The 26,089-nt window shown below is 44.4% G+C and overlaps 1 protein-coding gene across 2 annotated transcripts in view; it reads left to right on the plus strand.

The window, feature by feature from the left end:
• The first annotated feature begins 419 nt into the window (after nt 1–419).
• Nucleotides 420–26,089, plus strand: part of LOC137437946 (uncharacterized) — a 101,923-nt gene continuing 76,253 nt past the window's right edge. Inside the window, exons 1-3 of one of the 2 annotated variants that reach the window (XM_078766303.1) lie at nt 420–488; nt 19,698–20,012; nt 25,828–25,976. In XM_078766303.1, the coding sequence (XP_078622429.1) occupies nt 19,728–20,012; nt 25,828–25,976 (434 nt within the window). In that variant the 5' untranslated portion in view covers nt 420–488; nt 19,698–19,727. Of the gene's footprint in view, nt 682–19,697; nt 20,013–25,827; nt 25,977–26,089 lie in introns of both variants that reach the window. The other variant, XM_078766302.1, reaches the window with a different exon arrangement.

The following is a 26,089-nucleotide window of genomic DNA, read 5'->3' on the forward strand; positions in this document are numbered from 1 at the left end:
GGACGTCTCTTTGTGGTGGTCGTACGTCCCCCAACTTCAAGAGATTTTTGCTTTTTATAGATATATATGAATTTCTGAATATTTTCTCAAGCCACAATGTTTTCCTGTGCAGTCAGTCCTCCAATTTATAATGTATCTCCCGACGAATACACCCTAAGCTTGTTTGTTGTTCCTCCTTTTTATTTTTTTCTATTTCGCCTGTGATATGCACGGAGGTATATAATAAACCGTGTATATAATATAAAATATATAATTATATACCTCCGTGGTGATATGTAAATTATATTTTCTTTTTTGTCAAAAAGGTAACTTCGTTAATCCGTATGCCTCGTATTGTACTGCAAAGTCACGGAAATTAAATTTAACGATAATAAACGAATTGAATAAATGTTAATTTTTTTTTTTTTTTTTTTACTTCCGCGGTCAAAGGACGTCATCAATGCGCATGCGCATCGAAAGCCTGAGGCCTTTGGTATTGTTTTTTTGGGGTGAGTTAAAGGAAAGAAATAGAAAGAAAAACAGTTTAATGATGTGATTTGCAAATGTGAAGTAACAATGGGATCAGGTGTGGGATCTTTGAGCGGTAGTTTGTGGGAGAAGAAGGAAACATCTTAGTTCGTGGATCTTGGATTTGGAGAACAGAAAGGGAACGCGTCAAGAGACAAGACTCAAGTGTCCGTGGTAAAGGTTTAAGGTTATTAAACTCAATTAATTTGCTTTTGGTTTTCATAAATGTGCACACGCAATGTTAGGTGGAAGAAGGTAAAGCCGACAACCTTTTCGGCAAAACACGAGCATTGATGCGAGATTACTAATACTATTATTATGATATTATTTTACAACACATATTTCGATTGTGCGGTTGAGTCTCCTTTCCAATGGTGCAAACAAATGGCACAAAACCTGGCGTATAAAAAGAGAGAGAACAGCGACGCAATACTTTCATATTCATTGATGATGGATGGGGATGGATAGAAATAATGAAAATATATATTACATGATCGATGCAACGGACAATCTTGGCGTGTGTCCCGCAGGATAACATCCTGGGAGTGGCAATGATGCAGGGGTGTGTGGGAGTGGTAATGATGCAGGGGTGTGTGGGAGTGGCAATGATGCAGGGGTGTGGGAGTGGTAATGATGCAGGGGTGTGTGGGAGTGGTAATGATGCAGGGGTGTGTGGGAGTGGTAATGATGCAGGGGTGCGTGGGATTGGTAATGATGCTGGGGTGCGTGGGAGTGGTAATGCTGCAGGGGTGTGGGGGAGTGGTCATGATGCTGGGTGTGTGGGAGTGGTAATGATGCAGGGGTGTGTGGGAGTGGTAATGATGCAGGGGTGTGTAGGAGTGGTAATGATGCAGGGGTGTGTAGGAGTGGTAATGATGCAGGGGTGTGTGGGAGTGGTAATGATGCAGGGGTGTGTGGGAGTGGTAAATGATGCAGGGGTGTGTGGGAGTGGTAATGATGCTGGGGTGTCTGGGAAGAGGAAGGAAATTTGAAAAAAGAGAAGTCAGGAGACGACGATGGTTCATGAGCGAGCGGTATTCAATGACGAAGGACGGACTATAACCGAAACAGGCCCGGACAGGCCAGGCCCGGAAATGTCAAAACGAAGGTTACTGACCTTGAAATGAGATAGAAAATAATGTATTGTTGCGGATCTCAAAAACGTCGGCTTTCCCCTTATCAAGGGGGGGATTAATCCCCTTGTCCTTTTAAGAGCCGACGCGATCCCGAAGCTATCACGTTGCTTCCGGTCGGTGTTAAATAGGGTTGTTGGTCGAATTTAGTCCTATTACCTAAGTACTAACACCGACCGTGAAGCAAGGAGATAACTCTGCCCGAACCACGGCGTTAGTGGACACGCCGAGCGTAGCGAGCTGCGATTGGGGCTGTTAACAGGTACTAGACCCGATTCTAAGCGGTTGTAATCGTGCCACGCTTACCCAATGGAGAAAAGACTAGGACGATCGAATTAGGAAGAAACCAGGAAGAACAAGGTAATTTATTAACAATTTGTACACGAATAAGAAGAGGAAGGAAAAGAAAGAATGTACAGGGAAGAGGAAGAAACAGATACACAGGGCAGCCTTAATAACAGTCTTAACTTATTCCCTGGACACGGGCCCGTTCACTCTCAGACTCACTCCCGGGGTCACTCACACGGGGTTTGAAGATGGTCGGGTTGAGGGTGCAAAGGTCCACAGCTCGTCCGGTCCCCGACTCGTACCGTGCAGATGGTGTGGTTCGGCAGGCAGCTCTTCCCGTGGCGTAGGCGCGATACGGACAATTATATAGCGGGGGATAGGTAAGCTGGCGATCAGGCGGCGTACGTAATATGTGTACCGGCGCCTTTACACGCGCTCCCGGTATTACTACAATCGATCCAAGCGCCCCTTCCCCAATGTCCTGCTGCACGCTGCAGTCCTCCGCAATGCGTGCCGCGCGCCCGCCCTTTGTAAAATGCTTGCCACAGCGCGTCTCTCCCTCTCGTTACTACTCAAGCGAACCAAGCCTCAACTCCGATCAGGTCAAGTGCCTCTCTCTCCCCGCTCATAACTTGTTCACAATGATCACAGTTGCGTCCGTCCTCACAACTCAGGTACAATGTTCAAGCCCTCTCTCCCCTCATAACTCGAGTTCATAACTTGTTACACGAACCAACTCTGTTCAGTCCTCCCCTCATAACTGAGGTGGGGGCCTCGCGCAAGGGGTTATATTGCCACGCCCAGCGAACCCTCTTGAATGTCCAGCCACACGCTGTCAGGCGATGTCACCTCAGCCCTGATTGGCTGGTGACGGCTTACCGGTTCCGCCTTGATGGCTGCTTGACGTGGCCGCACCTCCACCCTTGCGCTCCGCCCCCTTTTCGGGCCTTACCACATGGCCTTTGGGCTAGTTTGAGCGGAAGCCCAACGAGGTCGCGACGGCTGCTGGCATCCTAAAGGGCGAGGGCGATGTAAAGACTGGCTAGCGCTTAATGGCATCGATGGAAGGGAGGCTGCCAAAATGAACGAACGGGGCCTACTCTTATTTGTTTTACACAACGCAGATGCAACTATTGGGAATGGCCTTATCCTAAACACATACTAAGAAATAAGTACCGTCCTAAGGTGACCTACGTGTTGCTTGTGGCCTATCTATGGGGTGCAACCTTTAACCGTTAATGATGTTACTTGTGTGGGTTCTCAAAACCGCAAAAGTATAATCAGTTATGAGGTTAGTTAGCTACACAATACCGAAAATTCGGTTAGATTCCGACAACTTTGAAAATTTGACCTTTGTGACCTTCAAAGGTCAAAGGTCGAAGATTCTGAAATTTCTTGGAAAACTTGTATTTCATCATGTATGTGATAATATAACATCATGTATGACATTTCACCCCATCAGGAAGCGAACAATGTAATAAAACCATAACAAATCGACTTTTCTAAATTTCATGACCTTGTGACCTTGTGACCTTGACCTTGGGGCGAAAATGAAAAATCGAGCTTTGTGGGGCGAGACACATGACATTTGCCAAACCAAATACCGAAACCCCTGTCAGATTCCACCAACTCCCTTGGAGAAGATGTCGCTTGAACTCGATTACCCCCTAACAAGACATCTTTTTGGGGTGTCGCTCCGCCCACAATGGGCGCAATACGCCCACTCTAGGCAGGACACAACTAGATCATGATATCAACCTCCCACCCAAGTTTCATCAAGATCGGATGATATCATCGGGTAGTTATGCTGCGGACAGACAGACAGACAGACGCACAGACAGACACACACCCATGACGAATATAGTGGTCACTCTATTTGATAACTCTTGATAGTCTAGGACCTGGCTTAGATATGTATGCACATAATTTAGGAGAGGGTAACTCAACTGTTATAGGCTAATATGACCCCAAGGAACAACTTGGGATGTGTGCCAAAATCTCTATCCGGGACGAAAAGCCCTAAAATGACCACGCCCTTTTAAAAATGACCACGCCCTTTTTCATCAGAAGTGCTACTTCCGACATAGCTGTATCTTCGAAACCGTTGGAGCTACAGATTTTCTGAGGTGCTCAAAATGTTCAGAATGGCCATGTTTAGGGGGATCATAGAAGAGTGTAAAATTTCTAATTTGATATTTTACGAGAAAATGGCTAAAAACCGTTAGTGTGTTTGTCAGTGTGCCGTGGAAGTGTGTATCACATCAGATATTACAGTGGTGGTCTCTGTTGCTGAGGTAGAGGGTTCTGCTGCTGTAGTAGAGACTGTTGTTGTATCAACCACTGTTGCTGGGGCTATCAGGCACAGTGTAGTAGAATTGGAGAGGGTCTCTGATACCTTGTAGTTGGTGTGTATCTCCCCACGCTCCTTCACTGCCCCCATCCTGATGAGCTGTTGGCAACTGACTTTCGACCTAAGCTTTACTGTGGTCCGGCTCTGAGTGGCAAGGGGCCTTGCAGAGATCTCGCTCTCCTCTGATGGTTTCTCCCGATTCATTGGAACATTTTGGAAGAGAACAAGGATGGTATCGTGTGTGGAGCCTGTTCCTGCCAGGGTGCTTTCATTTTTATTTTATTTTTGTATACTGAATCGAGGCTCGTGAAAGAGCTGACATTCCAGAACCCCCCATGACATTTACTTCACAAACAAATCAACCAGACAAACAAAATATATAAAAAGAGGGAGCGGAAGACAAGAGAATGGGAAGCACACAAACACTTGAGAGCACACAACATTTGAGAGCAGGGAGATGTGTGGGAGGGAGAGGGCTCGGGGGGAGGAGGCGTGGGAAGGGGTGGGGGGGGGGGGGTGGGGGGTGGGAGAAGTATAAAACACAAGGACACCAAGGACTTCCAGGTCAGAAGTTGGTATTTCAAAAAGTGGAATTGGGGTGAAATTATCGGGGATAGAAAAGATCAAGGTTTTGGATTGGGGAAGATAAGAGATGGTGGTGAACAGCTGTTTTAAAGACCTGGAGGGTGGAGTGGGATTGAAGAGAGTGAGGGAGTTTGTTCCAGAGGCGGGAGAAAAGAGGAATGAAGGAGTGAAGGTGAGCAGACAGTCTTGATTTTCGCAGTTTAACCATAAGAGGGTTGCAGGCAGATCTTGTGCGACCTGTAGGAATATTTGCGGGACAGAGCCCAGAGAGAGCTGGGGGGGCAAGGCCAGAGAGGAGTCGGTAGAAGACGGAAAGACCACCAACCTGCCTGCGGTGAGTGAGTGAAAGGCCCTTGGAGTTAGCTTCATCGCGGGAGATTCCAATGATTCTGAATGCTTTGCTTTCAACAGCGTGAAGACGAGCTAGGTGTGAGGCAGGAGCACCAGCCCAGAGGGGAGAGCAGTATTCCATTGAGCTGCGGATGAAAGCCTTGTACGTGGTGAGGAGCTCAGGTGTGCCAAGGAAGGACTTCACACGACGGAGGATGCCCAGTCGGCGACTGGCTTTGGAGGCCAGATTTGAAATGTGGTTTTCCCAGGAAAGATCATGGCAGATAGGGAGACCCAAAAGTTTGAGTGACAGAACTTCTTGGAGAGGATTATTCAGAAAGTAGATGGGAGGGTTGTCCAGTCGGTCTTTTCGGAGAGACATTGTAAGAGTGTGAGATTTGTTAGGATTGAAAGACATGTTCCACTTGTTTGCCCAGTCTGTGATTTTGTCCAGGTCTGCAGAGAGTGAGGAGGCTGCAGACTGTCGATCTGAGGGATGAAGAATGGAGCGACAGAGAGTAGAGTCATCAGCAAAGAGATAGAGAGGATTTTCAAGAGTCGGGGAGATCATTGATGAAGACCAGAAAAAGCACAGGGCCCAGAACACTGCCTTGGGGAACTCCAGCCTGAACAGGAAGAGGAGATGAGAGAAACCCATTCAGCGCCACACATTGACTACGACTAGAGAGGAAGTCCGCCAGCCATGCGTGGAGATTTCCATGGATACCAACAGAGGAGAGTTTGGTGAGCAGGGCGGGGTGCCAGACCGTATCGAAGGCACGTGATATGTCAAGGGAGACGGCTCGAATTTCCTGTTTGGCATTGAGGACCTCCATCCATTGCTGAGAAAGCAGAAGCAGCATGTGACCAGAGTAGAGTGACCAGGTCTGAAACCAAATTGATGATCAGAGATCAAGCCATTGGAGAAGAGGAAAGATTTCATATCTGAAGCAATGATGGAATCCATGACTTTACTGATAATTGAGAGAAGGCTGATTGGTCTGTAGTTGCTGGGATCTGTTTTTGCACCTTTTTTGTGCAAAGCGGTGATGTTGGCAGATTTCCAAGCAGATGGCAGATGACCTTGAGCAAAAGAGAGTGTGAAGAGAACAGAGAGAGGGAGTGAAAGAGCGGAAGAACAAGATTTTAGGACCTGTGGGCTGATGCCGTCAGGTCCAGTTGCAGAATCAGAGTCGAGGGTTGACAGAAACTTTTCCACCTTGTCAGGAGGAAAGGACACAGAGTCCAGGAGCAGCTGGGTACGACTGGGTACGGTGGGTACAGAGAGGGATGGGTTTGGGACACAAGATTTAGAGGCAAACACAGAGTTGAGGCATTCAGCTTTTTCACGCGCGGAGTCAGCCGCGTGGCCATTTGAGGTGAGGGAGGGGATGGAGGGGGAACAAACACCAGAAACAGATTTGACCAGACGCAACCAGGATTTGGAAGAGGGAGACAGATAAGAGAGTTCTGTCCTGAGAACGGAGAGATATTGTTTCCTGGCTCTCCTGAGGGTGGACACACACTTGTTTCGGGCTTTGTGAAAGGAAATGAGATTTCCTTCCGTTGGATTTGCTTTCCAGGAGACGAAAGCAAGTTGTTTCTGGGCAATAGCCTCACCACAAGAATCTGTGTACCATGGACGGGAGGAAGGGTATGACCACTGAAGACGAGATGGGATAAATCTGTGCATGAGAGAGAGCAGTTTACTTTGGAAGAATTCCCAGGATGAGTTGATGTCAGAGGTGGTAGAGATGGGAGACCAGTCCAGATGATTGATGGCTGCTTGAAGACCATGCCAGTTGGCCTGAGTGAAATGCCAGACTCGTCGACGCTGAGGAGGCTCTCTGAGAATGGGCAGAGAGATGTCCACTTTAACAAGCACATGATCAGATGAGCCGATTGGAGCAGAAGAAGAGCAGCAGACATTTTCAGGGAAGTTAGTCATAACCAAGTCCAGAAGAGAAGATGCTCCGTTGATTGAGATCCGGGTCGGGAACTTGACAGATTGTGTCAGTCCCAGTGAGTCACAGAAGTCCTTTGCTGAAGAGCCATGGCTGGTGAGAGAGGTACCCACACCCAGCCAACTGGCATGGTGACAATTGAAATCACCACATATGAGGAAGAGAGAGTTGGGATGGGTAGATAGAAGTTGGTCCATGTTATCAGACAGCGAGATGTAGATGGAGTCATCACTGTTTGGTGGACGGTACAACACATATGAACAAAAGGTGGGAGCGAAGGGGAAGCCGTAGCCAAAGGTATTCCTGGGGGTGAGGTGGAGAGAGGGCAGTGGTGGGCGAGTGAGGAAGAGAGTTTTTTATAAAGATAGCAACCCCCCCTCCAGGACGAGGCTCAGGTCTATCATACCGGAGGAGGGAGTAACCTGGGAGAGATACCAAGGAATCAGAGACATCATGAAGGAGGAAAGTTTCTGTTAAGCAGATCACGTCTGGTTTGTCAGAAGCAACCTGTATGGAGAGATCAGTCAAGTTTGAGCGAAGGCCCCGGATGTTTGAGGCCCATACTGTTAAAGAAGAGGAAGGGGGAGCATCGGATACAGAACAGGGGGGGGGGAGCGGTACGGTATGATGTGGAAGAGGAGGAAGAGGTAGGGAGAGCTGTTGAAGGTGCGTCAGAGATTTCAGAACAGCTTGGAGAAAGAGAAGTATGGGGCGGACAAAAGGTTTGATGGTGATTGGTTGAGGAGCAGTGAGGTGTTGTTTGAGGAGGGGGAAGAGTGAGGCAGAAGGTTGAGGGAGCTGAAGGTGAGAGTTGGAAGGGGGAAGAAGCGGGGAGGACGCTTTGAGGAGGAGGGGTGAGAGGGGAGTCTAGGAGGGGAGGAGTGAGGGAGGGTCTCAGAGGGGAGGGGTGTGGGGGGAGTTTAGGAGGGAAGGGGCAAGGGGGGAGATCTGAAAGGGATGGGTGATGGGGAAGATTTGGAGGGGAGGGGCAAGGGGGAAGATTTGAAAGGGATGGGTGATGGGGAAGATTTGGAGGGGAGGGGTGAGATTGGATTTTGAAAAATGTACGATTAATGGGAAACGAACATTTCTTGCAAAATGAGTTTCTTGCGACCTTCGAGTCAAAAATACGTTTGAGGATGCTGAAGGATGGGTGGAGTTGTGGAGAGTTTAGGGAATGAATGAAAGATGCACTATAAGAGATGGAATTTTTTTTTGGAATGAATAGATTTGGTGAGCAAGTCGAAAGCATCCTTTTATAGAAGAAGAAGAAAAAGGTGTTATAGAATATGACAGAATACCATTCTTCAGGGGACAGATGGAACATTTTTTTACGACGTGAACAAAGAACGAACGAACAAATAAGAACGAAACGGATAAGAACGGAGAAGGGAATATATATATATATCTATCTATCTATCTATATATATCTATCTTATATATATATATATATATATATATATATATATATATATATATATATATATATATATATATATATATATATATATATATATATATATATTTTTTTTTCTTTTTGAGTTGGGATGAAAACAAAGACAGAGACTGAACGTGGAACGTGAAAAATAGAGACCGAAAGGAATTGCGAGCGCCGAAAGGAAACCGACGATTCTGTACACAGGTATGAAAAACCAACACCAAGAATACTATTAGAGACACACCAATAGTTACATACACACCGAAAGAAAGATAAAGTTTCGACCTGTGGTAAAGCCGGTATTACGACAAAAACACAATTGTGAACAGTTACTTATTAACTTCGAAAGTGTGCGCGCATGCACAGCTTTGAAGAGACGTGACGTCACGTGAGTTCCCGAGACGAGAAGAGACGTGAAGAGACTTTGAAGAGATTTAAAACGTTGGACAAGTGGTCGATGTTCGGGGAAGTTAGGGGGAGAAGAGAAAATCTAAGAAATAAGCAATACAGCGAAGGAAAGAACTTAAATTCACAGAACACCTATGGGGGTAGGGAAGCCGAGATAAACTAGGCCGCGCACGCGGTGGGACAGAAAAGGATTAAATTTTCCAAAAGTTTGCAAGAATTGCAAATCAACACCGACTGGAAAAACACCCTGCAACACATGCACAATAAAAAAACGAGTAGGAATTGACGAACACGAATGGAAAAAACTTTTGCTGCCGTGCAGAGAGCTCCAAGACGTTTCCTTGCTCCAGGGACCGCTAAATGACATTGCGGTCAAAGTTGTCAAATGCCCCATTTAGTGGGCTTGTTGCTTCAAGGACAGTGGGAAGAGGTACTCTATTGTCACCTGCTGTAGTGATGATCCGTTCAGCGAGGTCCACGTCAATCCTCTTGACTGTGTTGTAGCTGACACACATTCCGTGATGGTTAAGAGCGGTCACTAGCTCTTTTGATCGTGTCAGACTGTGCACTCCATGAGCCACCATGACATGGAAAGGTGTTGGTCCTTTGCCATCAGTCAGGATGTAGTGCAGAATTTGAAAGACTACATCAGTCTTCAGCTGAGAGGTTGTTTTCCCCTTGAAAATATAGGAGCAAAACTCCTTCCATCTTGGTGGTGGGTTCTTAATGAATCTGTCCACGGACAGTTGGAGGTCTTGGGGCTCACAGAAGCTCATCTGCAGTCCAAACCTGTATTCTTTCAGCTCCTGCGCCAGCTCAGTTGCAACCCGTTTGACAGGTGAAACTCTCAGGGACTCAACCAAGGCCTCTGGAGAACTCTTGGTACAAAGTACCATCTGGGATATTTGTTTGTTATTTGGGTATGTAAAGCAGACGGCGTCTCCATACAGCTCGATGATTAGCTTCTTTACAGCTCTGTTTGACACTATTCCAGCTGAATCTTCATTTAGCCTGTCTCTGATGGAAGTCAGACTGTGTGCTGACCTACTAAAATCAAGCCCAAGGGCTAAAAATCTAGCCTTGAAGGAGTCGTCTCCGGCTGTTACCGAATCCTCCATTTCGAGGTTTTTCAGTATTTCCTCAATTTTAGCGTGATATTTATTGAAATAGCCTTTACAACAATGGTCGTGATATCGGATATCAGCCGCAAAAACATCATCGAGCTCACACATTGCCGCTGTTTCAGTGTACACTTGGTCCTTGAACAACATGGCCGCATTTAGTAGTTTTTGGGCCATCGGCTTTTCACAGATTCTGAACAATGTGTGTATTTTATTCTGTTTAACTGTCTTGCAACCTGCACCACAAATGATACAGACATTTGTAGTTACACTGGACTTAAATCTCTTGCTGCATCGCTCAGATGTATCATTAATAAGCCCCTGCTGAGATGGTTCTGATTGTTCTAATGGTTGGGTTATGCTGCCAGTCTTAGCCATATCCCTTTGAAAACTTCTGTAGCAAGATGAGGTGTGGTATTTTATGATACCCTGCTCTTGCACTGTCAGTCGAAGAACCCTAGCAGCTCGAATGTCATTACTCTCTGTTTGTTTGGCAAATGAAACAATATACCCCCTGCCGATTTCACCACTAGAGAGGTACTCAGATTGCTTCTTCTTGTGGCACAGGATGCACTCCTCGAGATTAATCGGCTTGATCGGCTTTGGTGTAGCACAAGGAGCAGCGAGAGGTACCTTATCCTGAATATAAAATAAACATGTTTCAAATTCTCGATTGGCATGGGATATCACTATCACCAATACAATTATACTACTATTAGATTGCTAGGCAAAGCTAAGACTAAAGTTTGCTCTACCATCAAATATTTTCCACCTCAAACAAAAGACCCCTCTTGGCCTCTCATCCGCGGTAGAGGTGGAACCACAACTGTACTGTACTGTACTGTACTGGGTGTACTGTAACATGCGCAAACTGCAAAATGCGTCTCCTTTAACTGCATCCTCCCTTTACCGTGGCGTGGTGCCTTTCCACTTTTCTAACCCACAGAAGCCACAGATATAAGACTAGGTAAATAAATTAAAGCTTGTCTTACCATTTCGCTGTACTTCAGTGAGATATTATCTCTGTGACACTGGATGGATAAGTCGTTCTCTCACTGTTTCACTCTCTCCGGATCTTGTAGCACTGGTGCTATGAAGCAGTCTTGTTAGTTTATAATCGAATGATTATATTAATTAGTAGAGGACCTGGCTTAGACATGTGTGCACATAATTAGGAGAGGATTACTCAACTGTTATAAATATATGGCAATTCCAGTATGTAGGTCGTTGTATGGTAATAAGTTGACCTCACGGTTTTTAGCCATTTTCTCGTAAAATATCAAATTAGAAATTTTACACTCTTCTATGATCCCCCTAAACATGGCCATTCTGAACATTTTGAGCACCTCAGAAAATCTGTAGCTCCAACGGTTTCGAAGATACAGCTATGTCGGAAGTAGCACTTCAGATGAAAAGGGCGTGGTCATTTTAAAAAGGGCGTGGTCATTTTCGGGCTTTTCGTCCCGGATAGAGATTTTGGCACACATCCCAAGTTGTTCCTTGGGGTCATATTAGCCGATAACAGTTGAGTTATCCTCTCCTAAATTATGTGCATACATGTCTAAGCCAGGTCCTCTACTATGAACCAAAAATCTCTTCATTGGAGAAGAGGAAGGATTTGATGTCAGAAGCAATGATGGATTCCATGACTTTGCTGATAATTGGGAGAAGGCTGATTGGTCTGTAGTTGCAAGGATCTGTTTTTGCACCTTTTTTGTGTAAAGCGGTGATGTTGGCTGATTTCCAAGATGCTGGCAGATGACCTTGAGCAAGAGAGAGGGTGAAGAGAATGGAGAGAAGATTTGAAAGAGCGGAAGAACAGGATTTTAGGACCCGTGGGCTGATGCCGTCTGGTCCAGTTGCAGAATCAGAGTCGAGGTTTGACAAACTTCTCCACTTTGTCAGGAGAGAAAGACGCAGAGTCCAGGAGCAACTGGGTTTGACTGGGTACGGTGGGTACAGGGAGGGATGGGTTAGGGACACAAGATTTTGAGGTAAACACAGAGTTTAGGCATTTGGCTTTTTCACGTGCAGAGTCGGCTGTGTAGCCATTTGAGGTGAGGGAGGGGATGGAAGGGGGACAAACACCAGAAATGGATTTGACCAGATGCCACCAGGGTTTGGAGTAATTTCAAAAGAAAAGACATCATTACTCTTGAAAGGAAAATATTTTGCAACTTTATTTTATCCTCAAAATAGATCGTAGTGAACTGTTAAAAGATTGGCCTTTAAAACCTATCCCGATGAATGGGGATAGAATCTGTACGACCACACAAACTGATTATTAAAAGCTGATATTCGAAATCTGATTTGATATTTTTACGATTGGAACTCATGGCCTAAATAATTATGTCGGAATATAATGGAATCGAAAAATAATTGGGGATTTTTTTTTTTTGCTTGATGTAAAAATAAATGACATGCTCCACTGGACGGACGTGAGGTAAAACAGCTCCAAACAGAAGTGTTGTATTCACAATCGCCATGAGTTCCCAATAGCTTTTCTCATCAGTGTGAAAAAGACCAACGGTGACTATTAAAAGCATCTTCAAATGTCGAAAGGTTGCAGCCCATCCGCCTCAAGCGTTCTGAGTCACAGTTTGTGTCGACTTAAAGCCTTGTGGTCTATAGGATAATTCCTTTGTCACAGTGGAATTGGAATTAATCCAAGCTATTGGCTGGTTCAACATTCACTTTTGAAAAGACGTTGATGCCAAATTTTGTTTTGCAACCAGGATATTTTGCCATCTTTTTAGACAAATCGAACTTCCACAATCTGATGTGGCACCACCATTTCGCAGTGGGCGGTATAAGTAGCTGAGTTTTGGTTCTGAGTGAAACCAAGAGTGTGACACTTTTTTTTTTGTTTGTTTTTGTATACAGAATCGAGGCTCGTGAAAGAGCTAACATTTATCACACAAAAAATCAAACAGACAAACAAACAAAGTATATAAAAAGGGGAGCGGTAGACAAGATGGGGAGAGAAGGGGAAGCACACAAACGCAACATTTGAGAGCAGGGACATCGGGAGATGTGTGGGGGGAGGAGGCGTGGGAAGGGGGAGGGGGTTGGGAGAAGTATAAAACACAAGGACACCAAGGACTTCCAGGAAAGAAGTTGGTATTTCAAAAAAGTGGATTTCGGGTGAAATTAGCGGGGGTAGAAAAGATCAAGGTTTTGGATGGGGGAAGATAAGAGATGGTGGTGAACAGCTGTTTTAAAGACCTGGAGGGAGGAGTGGGATTGAAGAGAGTGAGAGAGATTGTTCCAGAGGTGGGAGAAAAGAGGAATGAAGGAGTGAAGGTGAGTAGAGAGTCTTGATTTTGGCAGTTTAACCATAAGAGGGCTGCTGGCAGATCTTGTGCGACCTGTAGGAATATTTGGGGGACAGAGCCCAGAGAGAGCTGGGGGAGCAAGGCCGGAGAGGAGTCTGTAGAAGACGGAAAGATCACCAACCTGCCTGCGGTGAGTGAGAGAAAGGCCCTCAGAATCAGCTTTATCGCAGGAGATTCCAATGATTCTGAATGCTTTGATTTCAACAGCGTGAAGACGAGCTAGGTGTGAGGCAGGAGCACCAGCCCCGAGGGGAGAGCAGTACTCCATTGAGCTGCGGATGAAAGCCTTGTATGTGGTGAGGAGCTCAGGTGTGCCAAGGAAGGACTTCGCACGACGGAGGATGCCCAGTCGGCGACTGGCTTTGGAGGCCAGCTTGGAAATGTGGTTTTCCCAGGAAAGATCATGGCAGATAGATTTAATATCAATTTATAGATTTAACCTTTATAAAGTCCATTGAATGTTATTTAAATTGATAGATGAACTTAAACGTATCCTATCATTGGGTCGGATACTTTGGCTCACCTTTCCTGTCACTTGGGACAGGTACTCTTCCTAGTTAACTATACAGTACATTCAGAAAGTATTCAGACCCCTTCACTTTTTTCACATTTTGTTATGTTGCAGCCTTATGCTGAAATCGTTTAAATTCATTTTTTTCCCCTCATCAATCTGCACTCAATACCCCATAATGACAAAGAGAAAATCTTCCCCACAGATTTGGGGAAGCCTACAAAAAAAAATTCTGCTGCATTGAAGGTTCCCAAGAGCACAGTGGCTGCCATAATTCTTAAATGGAAGAAGTTTGGAACAACCTGGACTCTTCCTGGAGCTGGCCGCCCGGCCAAACTGAGCAATCGGGGGAGAAGGGCCTTGGTAATATAGGTGACCAAGAACCTCATGGTCACTCTGGCTGAGCTCCGGAGATCCTGTGTGGAGATGGGAGAAACTTCCAGAAGGACAACCATCACTGCAACACTGAACCGATCTGGGCTTTATGGCAGAGTGCAAGACGGAAGCCTCTCCTCAGTGAAAGACACATGAAAGCCCACAGAATCTTGTTTCTCACAGTCTGAGAGTCCTTTAGGTGCTTTTTTGCAAACACCAAGCGGGCTTTCATGTGTCTATCATGTGTCCAACACTGGGCGAAGTAAGCAAGTCTCAGTTTCAACTGTGAAGAGAAGACTTCGAGCTGCAGGTTTGACAGGTCGAGTGGCAGTAAGAAAGCCATTGCTAAGATGGCAAAATAAGAAAAAGAGGCTTGCCTGGGCCATGAAGCACCACCAGTGGACTACTGAAGACTGGAAGAAGGTCTTATGGACCGATGAATCAAAATTTGAAATATTTGGTTCATCATGCAGGGTTTTTGAACGCCGTCGAGTAGGCGAAAGGTTGGTTCCTCAGTGTGTGACACCAACTGTCAAACATGGAGGAGGAAGCGTGATGGGCTGTGGCTCTTTTGCTGGATCCAGAGTCGGCGACTTGCACAGAGTGACTGGCACCCTGAACCAAAATGGCTGCCACAGCATTTTGCAGCGCCATGCAATACCCTCTGGTATACACCTAGTTGGTCAGGGGTTCATCCGACAGCAAGATAATGACCCAAAACACACCTCCAGGCTATGTCAAAACTACCTTCGAGGAAAAGAACAAGACGGTAGGCTTCAAATCATGGAATGGCCAGCACAGTCTCCATACTTTTACCCCATCAAGCTGGTTTGGGATGAACTGGACAGAAGGGTGAAAGCAAAGCAACCTACAAGTGCAACACATTTGTGGGAACTTGTGCAACAGTGTTGGGAAGAACTTCCCGAACAATATTTGATTTCCATTGTTGAAAGAATGCCACGAGTGTGTTCGGCGGTTATATCTGCAAAAGGTGGCTACTTTGCTGAGTCAAAAATTTAAATTTAGAATTTGTTAAACAAAATGATTCTATGATTTATTTTTTTTATCTCCAATTGTTTATTTGTTCTATGCTTAATTTCAGAGTACATTGAGACATTAAGCTGCGTAAATTTCAATAAAAACTGGAAAAATTTAGGTGTTCTAAAACTTTTGACCGGTGGTGTAAGGCTGCAACATAACAAAATGTGAAAAAGGTGAAGGGGTCTGAATACTTTCTGAATGCACTGTATATGACGAGTTACATTGGAAAACACTGCACCACAGTACTACACATGACTTCCCTGTGGTAGTTATTACAGTGAGTCACTGACTGACTTTATTCTAATCCAGACAAAACTAGGATTGTATATATTGTATATATGAACTTTGAAAACATGGAGTGACCCTTTATGATGGAATGTCTAGAGAAGGTTAGTTTTGACCCATATTTGAAAAATGTATAGAGATTTTTAATAAAACCGAAGGAAAACCACCTTGGCAACAAACTTGTATGGGCAATATACATGAGTTCAAGACTTGGTGTAGTTGCATTATAAGCGTTTTACCTTCTGAGATGTCCATGAGTACAGCTCTCTATATAGAGTTATTACCTTTGCGATGTTCACAAACAACCTTCAGCCACCTCGCACTAGCTATTTGTTTGGAGCTTGTACTTGTTAGGCATTGCTGATGAAGTATTCGGGCTGCAGCACATCAAAGGTCGCATTTTTTGAGTAACTCAAACCAAATTTTAAGTGGATGCTCTACTAGCTTAAAACTCTCTTTTGTATAAAAGAAAAATATTATGTCGGTGGGGTAGTGATGACTTTGGACCAGGTAAATGTGTATAGGTAGCGTGCTCCGATGTCGTGAAGAAGAAGAACCACCATGTAATAAGCAGGGAATTTGTTTAGCCTGGATGTCGGACTAAGTTGTATTTTTGTCCATCACGAGGGGGCGGGGAATGTTAATTAGTGCGTAGGGAATAAGGATAAATTATCCCTTGTACGTCTTACCCTTGGTGATTTATCCTTTGTCTCTTTTGGCACCGCACCATAAACACTAGTTAGAATTGCCCATTAAAGTCCACTAAATAATAATAATAACCAACCGGAAGCCAGTTCTGAGCACTGCCAATGGGCGGCAACCCGCTACATCACCACCAAGGTCGACCAGGCCGAAGACACGCCCCGAGGAGCCGTGATTGACCAGGGCAGAGTAAGAAGCAACTTGCTGATTGGTAGAGAGAAGGGCGAGTAGGAAGCCTCACGCTGATTGGCAAGGCACGACCGACGACGTCAGAAGGCGGACTGCGCGCTGATTGGTGGGGAGCTGGTCCTGTGGTGTTGGCCTGCGAAGATTGGAAGAAAAGGGCCGATGACGTCAGAGCAGGACATTAAAAGAACTCTAACCGGCATTTTCCCTCTTGCGCCCTTGCTCTCTTGCCTATCTTGCTTTCTTCTCCTTCTCGCTCTTGTGCCTGCTCATGTTCTGGACCACGCGAACGATTGTGCGTGGACGACGGGCTCCAGGAAGCGATCGGATCGACCGTGTTCAGAGACGCCATCGGGAGACGTGCAGAGGCCGCAGGAAGAGCCGCGGCCCGGGAACTGCGGTTCTCCGTGTGGAAGAGCGTGGCTTGCCGCTGCGGCGTGACGAAGCCTAGTGAACAAGGGTGTATCGAGGCCTTCTAGGTGTGCTCCCGCGCACGGACCTCCGGGGCCTTGGCGACTCCTGGCGAGACCTCTCCCCCCCCTCCGAGCTGATCAGAGCTAAATGCACGATAAACCACACAATTTTATTTTTCAGTTTATTTTAATCCTTCGTCTGTGTCTTAAGTCTGGTGTGGGGGGACGTCCCGTTTCGGAATTTAGTATACCCTCTTGTTTTCGGCATTTCTTTTAATAAACCCTTTTGTTATTTTTGTACATTTCTAAATCTGTTTTTGTTTAAGTTATTTTCTACAGGTTCGGGAACTGCCAGCGGACCACAGGTAAGCTCTTAAGTTACCCCTTCTCCCTTTCTTCCCCTGCGTGTATAAAGTCCGCATTTGATTGTCGCCTCGGAGTTAAACATTGCTCAGCTAATTTGTTTCCTGGTCAAGATTTTAATCGCTAGGAACACGACAATATTTATGCGTTTTTCTTGGAATTTTTTGCTGCACAGAACTGGTACAGGGTTATTTGCCCTTAATATGACTGCGTTAACATTGGACAAGGTTTAGCTGTTCTACATCAACATTGCATCTCATGCTGAGTCTTACACTATAAAATTACCTTTTCTTGATGCACAGATTTCATCGTCTGTGCATACAATATTGTGAGCATGGGTGAAATATTATCTGGCATGTGTAGTGCTGAAAATGTGTCACTCGAGGCAACTCATTTTGCATATATTATGCTGTTACCCATTAAATCGTTGCTGAAGAAATAAATGTTAACTAACGTGCCACCTAACAATGTTGATTTATTTGTTTTCAGGTATAAGGTGCTTTAAGTGGTCACGTGGGCTGTGACGTATAGACATTCTAAGGAAGGCTTCTGAATTTGATGTTAGGCTCTCCAAAAAGCAAGACAAATTTTAGAGCATGAGCAGCAAATCCTAAATGGTAGTCACCTTTCGCTATCATAGAAACTGTGGATCAACTTACTGAAGTAAAACGCATGTACAAAGGGCTATGGAGAAACGTAAGGCCTCTCTAACCAAAGGTGATGGTAAATCAAGTAATGGTGGTGGTGTAGTGAGCATGCATGTGAAGGTAGTTCAAGTAAATGCCTTGCTAGATCAGTGACAAGCGAAAAATATTCGACTGGAAAAAACTTCATTTGTGGTGAAATCTGCCATCGTAAAAGACGTGCAGCCTGGTCCGTGGTGGAGTTAGCAAAGAATCAAATAAAAATATATGGACACTAAAGCCTGCTGACTACCGAAGAGCGAAATGGTAACTCTGTTGCAAGGGGTTGCTAATGGTGACCCGTGGTGTAGTTGAGGCCTTCTATCATAGGAAGAGAAACTGCTGTACCTTACACATTATCACACGAAACATAGGAGCCAGAAGAAGAATGAGTAGAGAAGGTAATGTCCATGCAATGGCTTTTCAGCACCTCATAAATAATACGAGTTCAGACCCAAAATAGAGTCCAAGCAAGTATTTTGCCTACAGTGGATAAAGCTATTGGTTGGATGTTGGATGGCAAAACGTATGAAGATCGAGAAGACGTTGACACAGACACACGCTGGCTGGGCAGACATGCACGCGCTAATTAGTCATTCTTCTTCTTTAATGGCCACTATTATACGAGTTGTCACGGACTGGCTGGCCAGGCCATGGTGCCGGCGATAGCTCACCGAGTCTTTGTGAAGGACACCATGGGATCTTTGCTGTCCACCAGTCCATGCTAGCAGACAGGACTCCCACTTTAACGTCTATCTGAGGGACGACACACACATTGATGAATCGGTCTGCCTGTGAAACACCGAACTGACAGTTTATAGTTGGGTTGGGATTCAAACCCAGGCTTGACATCTGAGAGGCGAGTGTGCGTACCTCGATGCCGTCCTGTAATTAGTCATTAAGAAGGATTAATTAACTACTCATGTACAGAAAAACATCTAATAGGTGGATTTTCATCTTCGGATTTACATGTGAACATACTTGGAAACCAATTTTCGAATATGCTGTTTGCTGGATTGTGAGGGTTCCAATGTAACTGGTGTAAATCTATGTAATGCCATGTACACACTGTTTGTATCCTTGTTTTGGGACAGTCGGATATAATATTATTTGAGGAATTTATCAAGATGAGAGGAAATATAACATATATGATGGGTTTTAGGTGTGACACATCACAACTTCAGAAAGTCATGCAACAATGTATTGTGTAACATTATGCCAAGTTTCAAGATGGGGGTGCTGGGTTCATTAACACTGGCATGGCTGTCACTAAGTAGGTTGCTATGGCAACGTGAAATTATCTGCTCGCTCAGGTTCCAGAGCAACGTCATCATGCAGATTATATGTGCTGAGACCGACCGTAGGCTTTGATGTTGTCCATCAGGACAAATTTTTACCTTTGGTTTGGGTAACTCTAAAAATACAGACTTTTGGGCCTTCTATTGCTGCACTAGATTGCTGTACATGTCAAGTGGGTGTTTTGAAACATTTAAAAAAATTCTTGTTTCATGCTTCATGTCACTTTGTGTTTATGACATGTGAACACGTGTGGAATAAATTTTAGTCGCTGAAATAAAAATATGCATGGGAGTAACGTCACATATAGCCCACCCTGTACAATATAACTTTACATGTCTTTCTAATTCTATGATTATCATGACATTTTATGTATTCCGCAGACTGATCAAGAGTGATCGAGTCCATTAGATATGTATCGACGACATTATAAAGACCCCTACCCACACCAAGATCACAGTTTGAGAAGTCGCAGTCCTCCGGAGCGACTTTCTCGATCTCACTATAAGTTGACGCCCGAGGATCGATATAAGAAGATACCACACCACCTGGATATGCATCACCATTCCCGGGGAAAAGCCAGCAAGCTACACGTCTATAAGGACTTGGAACGAGAACCAAAGGACACCTGGAGACACCACAGAGAGTATGACGATCCATCACCACAGAGACTGCGGCCTCAATCCCCTCCTCACAGAGTAAGGATTGCGACACTTTTGGTTTTATCATAGGTATGCCGAATGTCCTCCTCTCCATTAAAATTTCATGTGTTATCTCCATATGCGATTTTCAGAAGGTGGAACTGCGTCCACTCAGGGCTCAAGTATCCCCTTCTGTTTTGATGAGGGATCACGATTCATCGACCAAACTGAAGTTTTGTTATTGTGCCCCGTCGCACCGCGGAGCGAAAGGGGGACTATGGTTTTCCCCTCCGTCCGTGTGTCCGTCCGTCCATCCGGGCATGCGTGCGTGCGTAAGCGAAGGACCGCCTTCGAATTTGGTTTGTGGGTGCAACCCACGTCAAAATCCAAGATGGCCGCCGCCATGTATGTCTGAACCTTGAGATGAATATCTTGAAAAATAAGCGAAGTACCAACTTCTAATTTGGTGTGTGTGTATCAAGGCACAAGGACGAAGGCTGTTGAAAATTGGGTCGCCACGTCAAAATCCAAGATGGCCGCCGCCATGTATCTCTGAACCTTGTGAGATGAATATCTTGAAAAACAAGCTAAGTACCAACTTCTAATTTGGTGTGTGCGTGTATCTCGGCGTAAGGAAGAACGCTATTGAAAATTGGGTCGCCACGTCAAAATCCAAGATGGCCGCCACCATATATATGTCTGAACCTTGTGAGCGAAATATCTTGAAAAATAAGCGAAGTACCAACTTCTAATTTGGTGTGTGGGTGTATCTCGGCATAAGGAAGAAAGGTATTGAAAATTGGGTCGCCACGTCAAAATCCAAGATGGCCGCCTTGCGTCTTCCACTTTGTCAACTCGCATCACTTCACCGACGGGGGACCTAGGCGTAACGCTTGTTCTCAAAGTTTCGTTCTGAGGGCTCTTTTCAAGATTGTCACTGAGCCCTGAACAGCTTCCAACTGCAATTTGTTTAAATACCCCAATACAAATAATAAAATCATTTAATAAAGAATGTGTGCCATAAAGTATTTAAACAAAGTTGGGATGGTCTCAATCAATTATCACGTGAAACCATCCCCACATCATTGATTAAATGGATGCTGCCTGTCCATCCCTGCGTCTATTTACATTAATGGGGTATGTTGATTGTGTCCATGTATGAATTTCATCACCGAGATATTAAACAGCCAATACACACATACACATACACATACACATACACACGCCAGTGATAAATGGAACAACAGGAGAGATAAAGAAGAACCTCACTGAGATTTTGAAAACCATCTCCGGGAATATTACCACAAATGAACTACAACTGGAGGCAATCCGTGGTTCGGTGACGATCCTGAAAAGTGCCCGTGGAACAAAACTCTGAAAAAGTTGAACAGCGAGGTCCATGAACCGTGATCCCTTATTGACGCGGAGATAGATACTTTGGGTCCTGGGAGGACTCTGTTCCACCTCAGAAATCCACAAATAGAGATATTAACCAACGACACACACACACACGCACACGTACACGTACACATACAGTGCATTCAGAAAGTATTCATACCCCTTCACTTTTTTCACATTTTGTTATGTTTCAGCCTTATGCTGAAATCGTTTAAATTCATTTTTTCCCTCATCAATCTAGACTCAATACCCCATAATGACAAAGAGAAAACAGGATTTTAGAAAGTTTTGCAAATTTATTAAAAAGAAAAAACTGAAATATCACATTTACATAAGTATTCATACCCTTTGCTGTGACACTTGAAATTTAGCTCAGGTCGCTCCCATTTCTCTTGCTCATCTTTGAGATGTTTCTTCACCTTGATTGGAGTCCACCTGTGGTAAATTCAATTGATTGGACATGATTTGGAAAGGCACACACCTGTCTATATAAGGTCTCACAGCTGACAATGCATATCAGAGCAAAAACCAAGCCACTAGGTCGAAGGAACTGCCTGCAGAGCTCAGAGACAGGATTGTGTCGAGGCACAGATCTGGGGAAGCTACAAAAAAATGTCTGCTGCATTGAAGGATCCCAAGAGCACAGTGGCCTCCATAATTCATAAATGGAAGAACTTTAGATCAACCAGGACTCTTCCAAGAGCTGGCGCCCGGCCAAACTGAGCAATCAGGGGAGAAGGGCCTTGGTAAGAGAGGAGACCAAGAACCTGATGGTCACTGGCTGAGCTCCAGAGATCCTGTGTGGAGATGGGAGAAACTTCCAGAAGGACAACCATTACTGCAACACTCCACCGATCTGGGCTTTATGGCAGAGTGGCCAGACGGAAGCCAAACAGTTCAATCTTGGTTTCATCAGACCACAGAATCTTGTTTCTCACAGTCTGAGATTCCTTTAGGTGCTTTTTTGCAAACTCCAAGCGGGCTTTCACGTGTCTTTCACTGAGGAGAGGCTTCTGTCTGGTTTCAAGATGATTGGATGTACGGTCTGGAAGCTAGAAGTTGTTATTGCGTGAAGAAGAAGAGTCTTCGAGAGTGGGCAATGGATTAATTATCACACTGTGCTTGACGAGCAGGCAAAGTATGGAGCGACCATACTCATTTTGACCTCAAATAAAATTCAGATTTTAGATTTGTCAATCGCTGAGGTATATCAACACACGACCAAAACAGATTTGGCGAAATTCCGACTTTTTTTGACGAACATATGACACGATCGCTCGCATTTTATATTTAGAAGCTGCAAGTTGTCATTGGGTGAAGAATAAGAAACTCAACCATATCAGATTATGGCTCTGCGATTTTCAGGTTTATTTTCTTTAAAAATCACTTTTTCTGCAGTCATAGCATGGATTGACAGGAAATTTTCACCATAGGTGCTCCTGGGCATGTTGAATCTTTTTAGGATAACTATGATGTCACAGGTGACGTGGTATGGCCGCCATCTTGGAAAATCCGAAAAAAATTGCATCTCTTTTTCTCAAAAAGTGCTGCATAGAGAAGATTGAGACATGTCTCATTGCAAATAACTCCATGGAGAATAACCCAATTGAATGATGGTCATAAGTGCCCCCATTATGACGTCATAATTGGACAAGTACAAAACTTCATCCGATCAGGATGACATGCATTGACCATCATCAAGGGATAAATTAGTGGAGAAAAAAAATAATGACGTCATAGGTGCCTCCATTATGATGTCATAATTCGACAAGTACACAACTTCATCCAATCATGATGAAATGTCTTGAGCATCATCTGGGGATAAATTGATGGAGAACAATAATAATTGTGTGTGTGTGTGTGTGTGTGTGTGTGTGTGTGTGTGTGTGTGTGTGTGTGTGTGTGTGTGTGTGTGTGTGTGTGTGTGTGTGTGTGTGTGTGTGTGTGTGTGTGTGTGTGTGTGTGTGTGTGTGTGTGTGTGTGTGTGTGTGTGTGTGTGTGTGTGTGTGTGTGTGTGTGTGTGTGTGTGTGTGTGTGTGTGTGTCGCTTCTCTCGCTGATTTGTAATTATCTTTTGGTGGAAAATCCACAACTATTTCTCATATATTCATATGTTTTATTCTTTGTTGATGTGATTTTAATGTTTGTTAAACTGCATTTATGTGATATTTTATGTTTGTTCAACTACATTTCAAAGCATGAAAACCACAAACAATATAATTAATTGCACAGTAACGGCTAGATGTTACAAGTTAAAAGAAACTAAAGAATTAATTACATGTAAAACCTCAAATATAGTTTACCTATTGACCTGTAGCAAATGTGCGATGCAATATGTTGGTGCATTGATGGGTTGACTGACTGCCTGGACGCAACTGAAGTTGTGGATCTACTGATGTACCATCTATTGATGTGGATCCATGATCGAGGGTGTGGATCTGCCGTTTGGAGTGGTCCTGGGCTGAAAGGATTGAAACCTCGAGGAAGAACGGTGCCCAGCTGATGATCCATGCAGTCGGGAAACTAGTCAATTGCTTACGGGTTAACGTTCTTGCTTTAGGTGGAGAAACTATGTTTGAGATTTGCAATTTAAATAAAGTTGAATATGGCATGTTGTGAAATTAACATCATTTACAACAATCCTTTAAATTATTACCTTCGCAAAAGCGGAAGGTTATGTTTTGATCGCTGTGTATTTATTTGTATGTCTGTGTGTGTGTGTGTATGTTATTCGCATAACTCAAAAAGTATTCAACCGATTCGCATGAAATTTGGTGGGATGATAGGTTATTATCCGGGAACCATTTGATTAGATTTTGGAATCGATCGGGTCAAAGGTCAAGGTCAAGGTCATGAAAAGGTCAAAATCGTCTTTTTACCATAGCGCGGTCAATTTGTGTCCAATTTGTATGAAACTAATGCCAAAATGCTTTGCTACACAGATCTTGTAGTCTTTTATTTTGGCAACAAAAGTAGCTGCGGCGAAGGTATGCGCTCTACCGAGTGCCCGTTCTAGTTTATATTTAAGTTTAGGAACAACCGATACTGTACAATTAAGTGTGTGTGTGTGTGTGTGTGTGTGTGTGTGTGTGTGTGTGTGTGTGTGTGTGTGTGTGTGTGTGTGTGTGTGTGTGTGTGTGTGTGTGTGTGTGTGTGTGTGTGTGTGTGTGTGTGTGTGTGTGTGTGTGTGTGTGTGTGTGTGTGCGCGCGCGCGCGCGGGGCGGATACGTGTCTATGTATCGGGGTTGTATCAAAGCATGTCCAATGAAAGTGGGGTTGTCTGAAAGCGGGGTTGTATCAAAAGCGAAGTTGTATGAAAGCGGGAAGGCCGAGGAAACCGGTCATCACTGCCAGCAGTTGTAAAGTGGCAGTTCGAGTTATTCTTGTTTTTCTTCTCCATCTGGAAGTCATCGTGCTTTCCAACTACACTTCACTGAATGAGTTCAAATTAGGGAAAGACAATTACTGTATGACTATGTGAAACGCATTTTGTGTTATTCGGTACGTGAAGTGTTATGTGCTGTTGTATATCGTTGTGTACAAAGATGCACTGGATACGTCTTTTTTTTTTTTTTTTTTTTTTTTTTTTTTTTTTTTTGCAAAAAGAATGCCTCCCAAGATATGGAATGATGAAATGTGAAACTCCCAAAATATGGAATCGCTGCTCACCTCCACTCGGTGACGATCCTGAAAAGTTCATTCCTATTTTCTCTCTCCTGTGGAACCAACTTCCATAGGCTTTTCAATCTTTCTTTCCTCCAAGTCTTCAAGATAGCTGTTCACCATTATCTCAGATGATCCCCAGTCTTTGAACCATTATCTTTTCTACCCTCGTTAACACCCCCAAGCCCATCACTTTCCAAATTTCCAGTTTTCCCTCTTAAGAGTTTGCTTCTGTATCCATCTTCATCTTGTGCACCCAGTGTGTCTTCTCCTGGGCCTTATTCTTTCTCACATCCCTTATCCCTTTAAGGCTTCCCTCTATTTTATCCCTTGTCCCTGCTGGTGGTGTGTTTTTTTTTCACCCCTCTCTTTCCACTGTTCCTTTTGTTCTGTTACGTTCTGATCTGTTCTGTGTTTGAGCTCTTCCACGAGCTTCAATGTTGTATGCAAAAAAGCTCACTTCTCACTTTCAGGGCATTTAATATCCAAGCAATAACCACTTGCTCTTCGTCATTCTTTGAGAACGTCATTCAGCACGTTTTCATAACGCTTGCAATGTTGAAATACCATGTAAGCTTATCTGAGCATATGCCTATTTTGATCATCACTCCATCGAAAAAGTGATTAGTAATGGTACAAATCAACACACAAAAGAGATTTTTTTTTTTTTTTTTTGTGAAATATACTCTTGAAGGTTTTATAAATTAATATGACCGTTGCACACTGCTCCTTTCCCGGTCTTGAGCTTTCACAATGCCTTTCTGGAGAGTTTTTACCGGATGTTTATTTTCTTGCTTCCACATCCTTTACAGCTCCGTCAGTCACACTCACCCAGCCATCGTGCAGAAGATCGCAATATTCACATTACTGTAGGAAATGACCAGTTTCGAAGTGAATCACCAGACCATCAACTGGCTTCTGCCCATGCTCGATTGGGTCCACCTGTTGAACGATTGTATAGGTAAGTAATGCCGCCAACAAAGAACAAGCCAAGTTCATTGACCTAGCCCATCACCCATCCCCTCCTCCACCAAACCCCCTCATTTCTCATACCGTTGTTTTGCATTGAGGGTT

This window comes from Myxine glutinosa, chromosome 12 (genome assembly GCF_964187855.1).
Source record: "Myxine glutinosa chromosome 12, kmMyxGlut1.1, whole genome shotgun sequence".
Lineage (NCBI taxonomy): Eukaryota > Metazoa > Chordata > Myxini > Myxiniformes > Myxinidae > Myxine > Myxine glutinosa.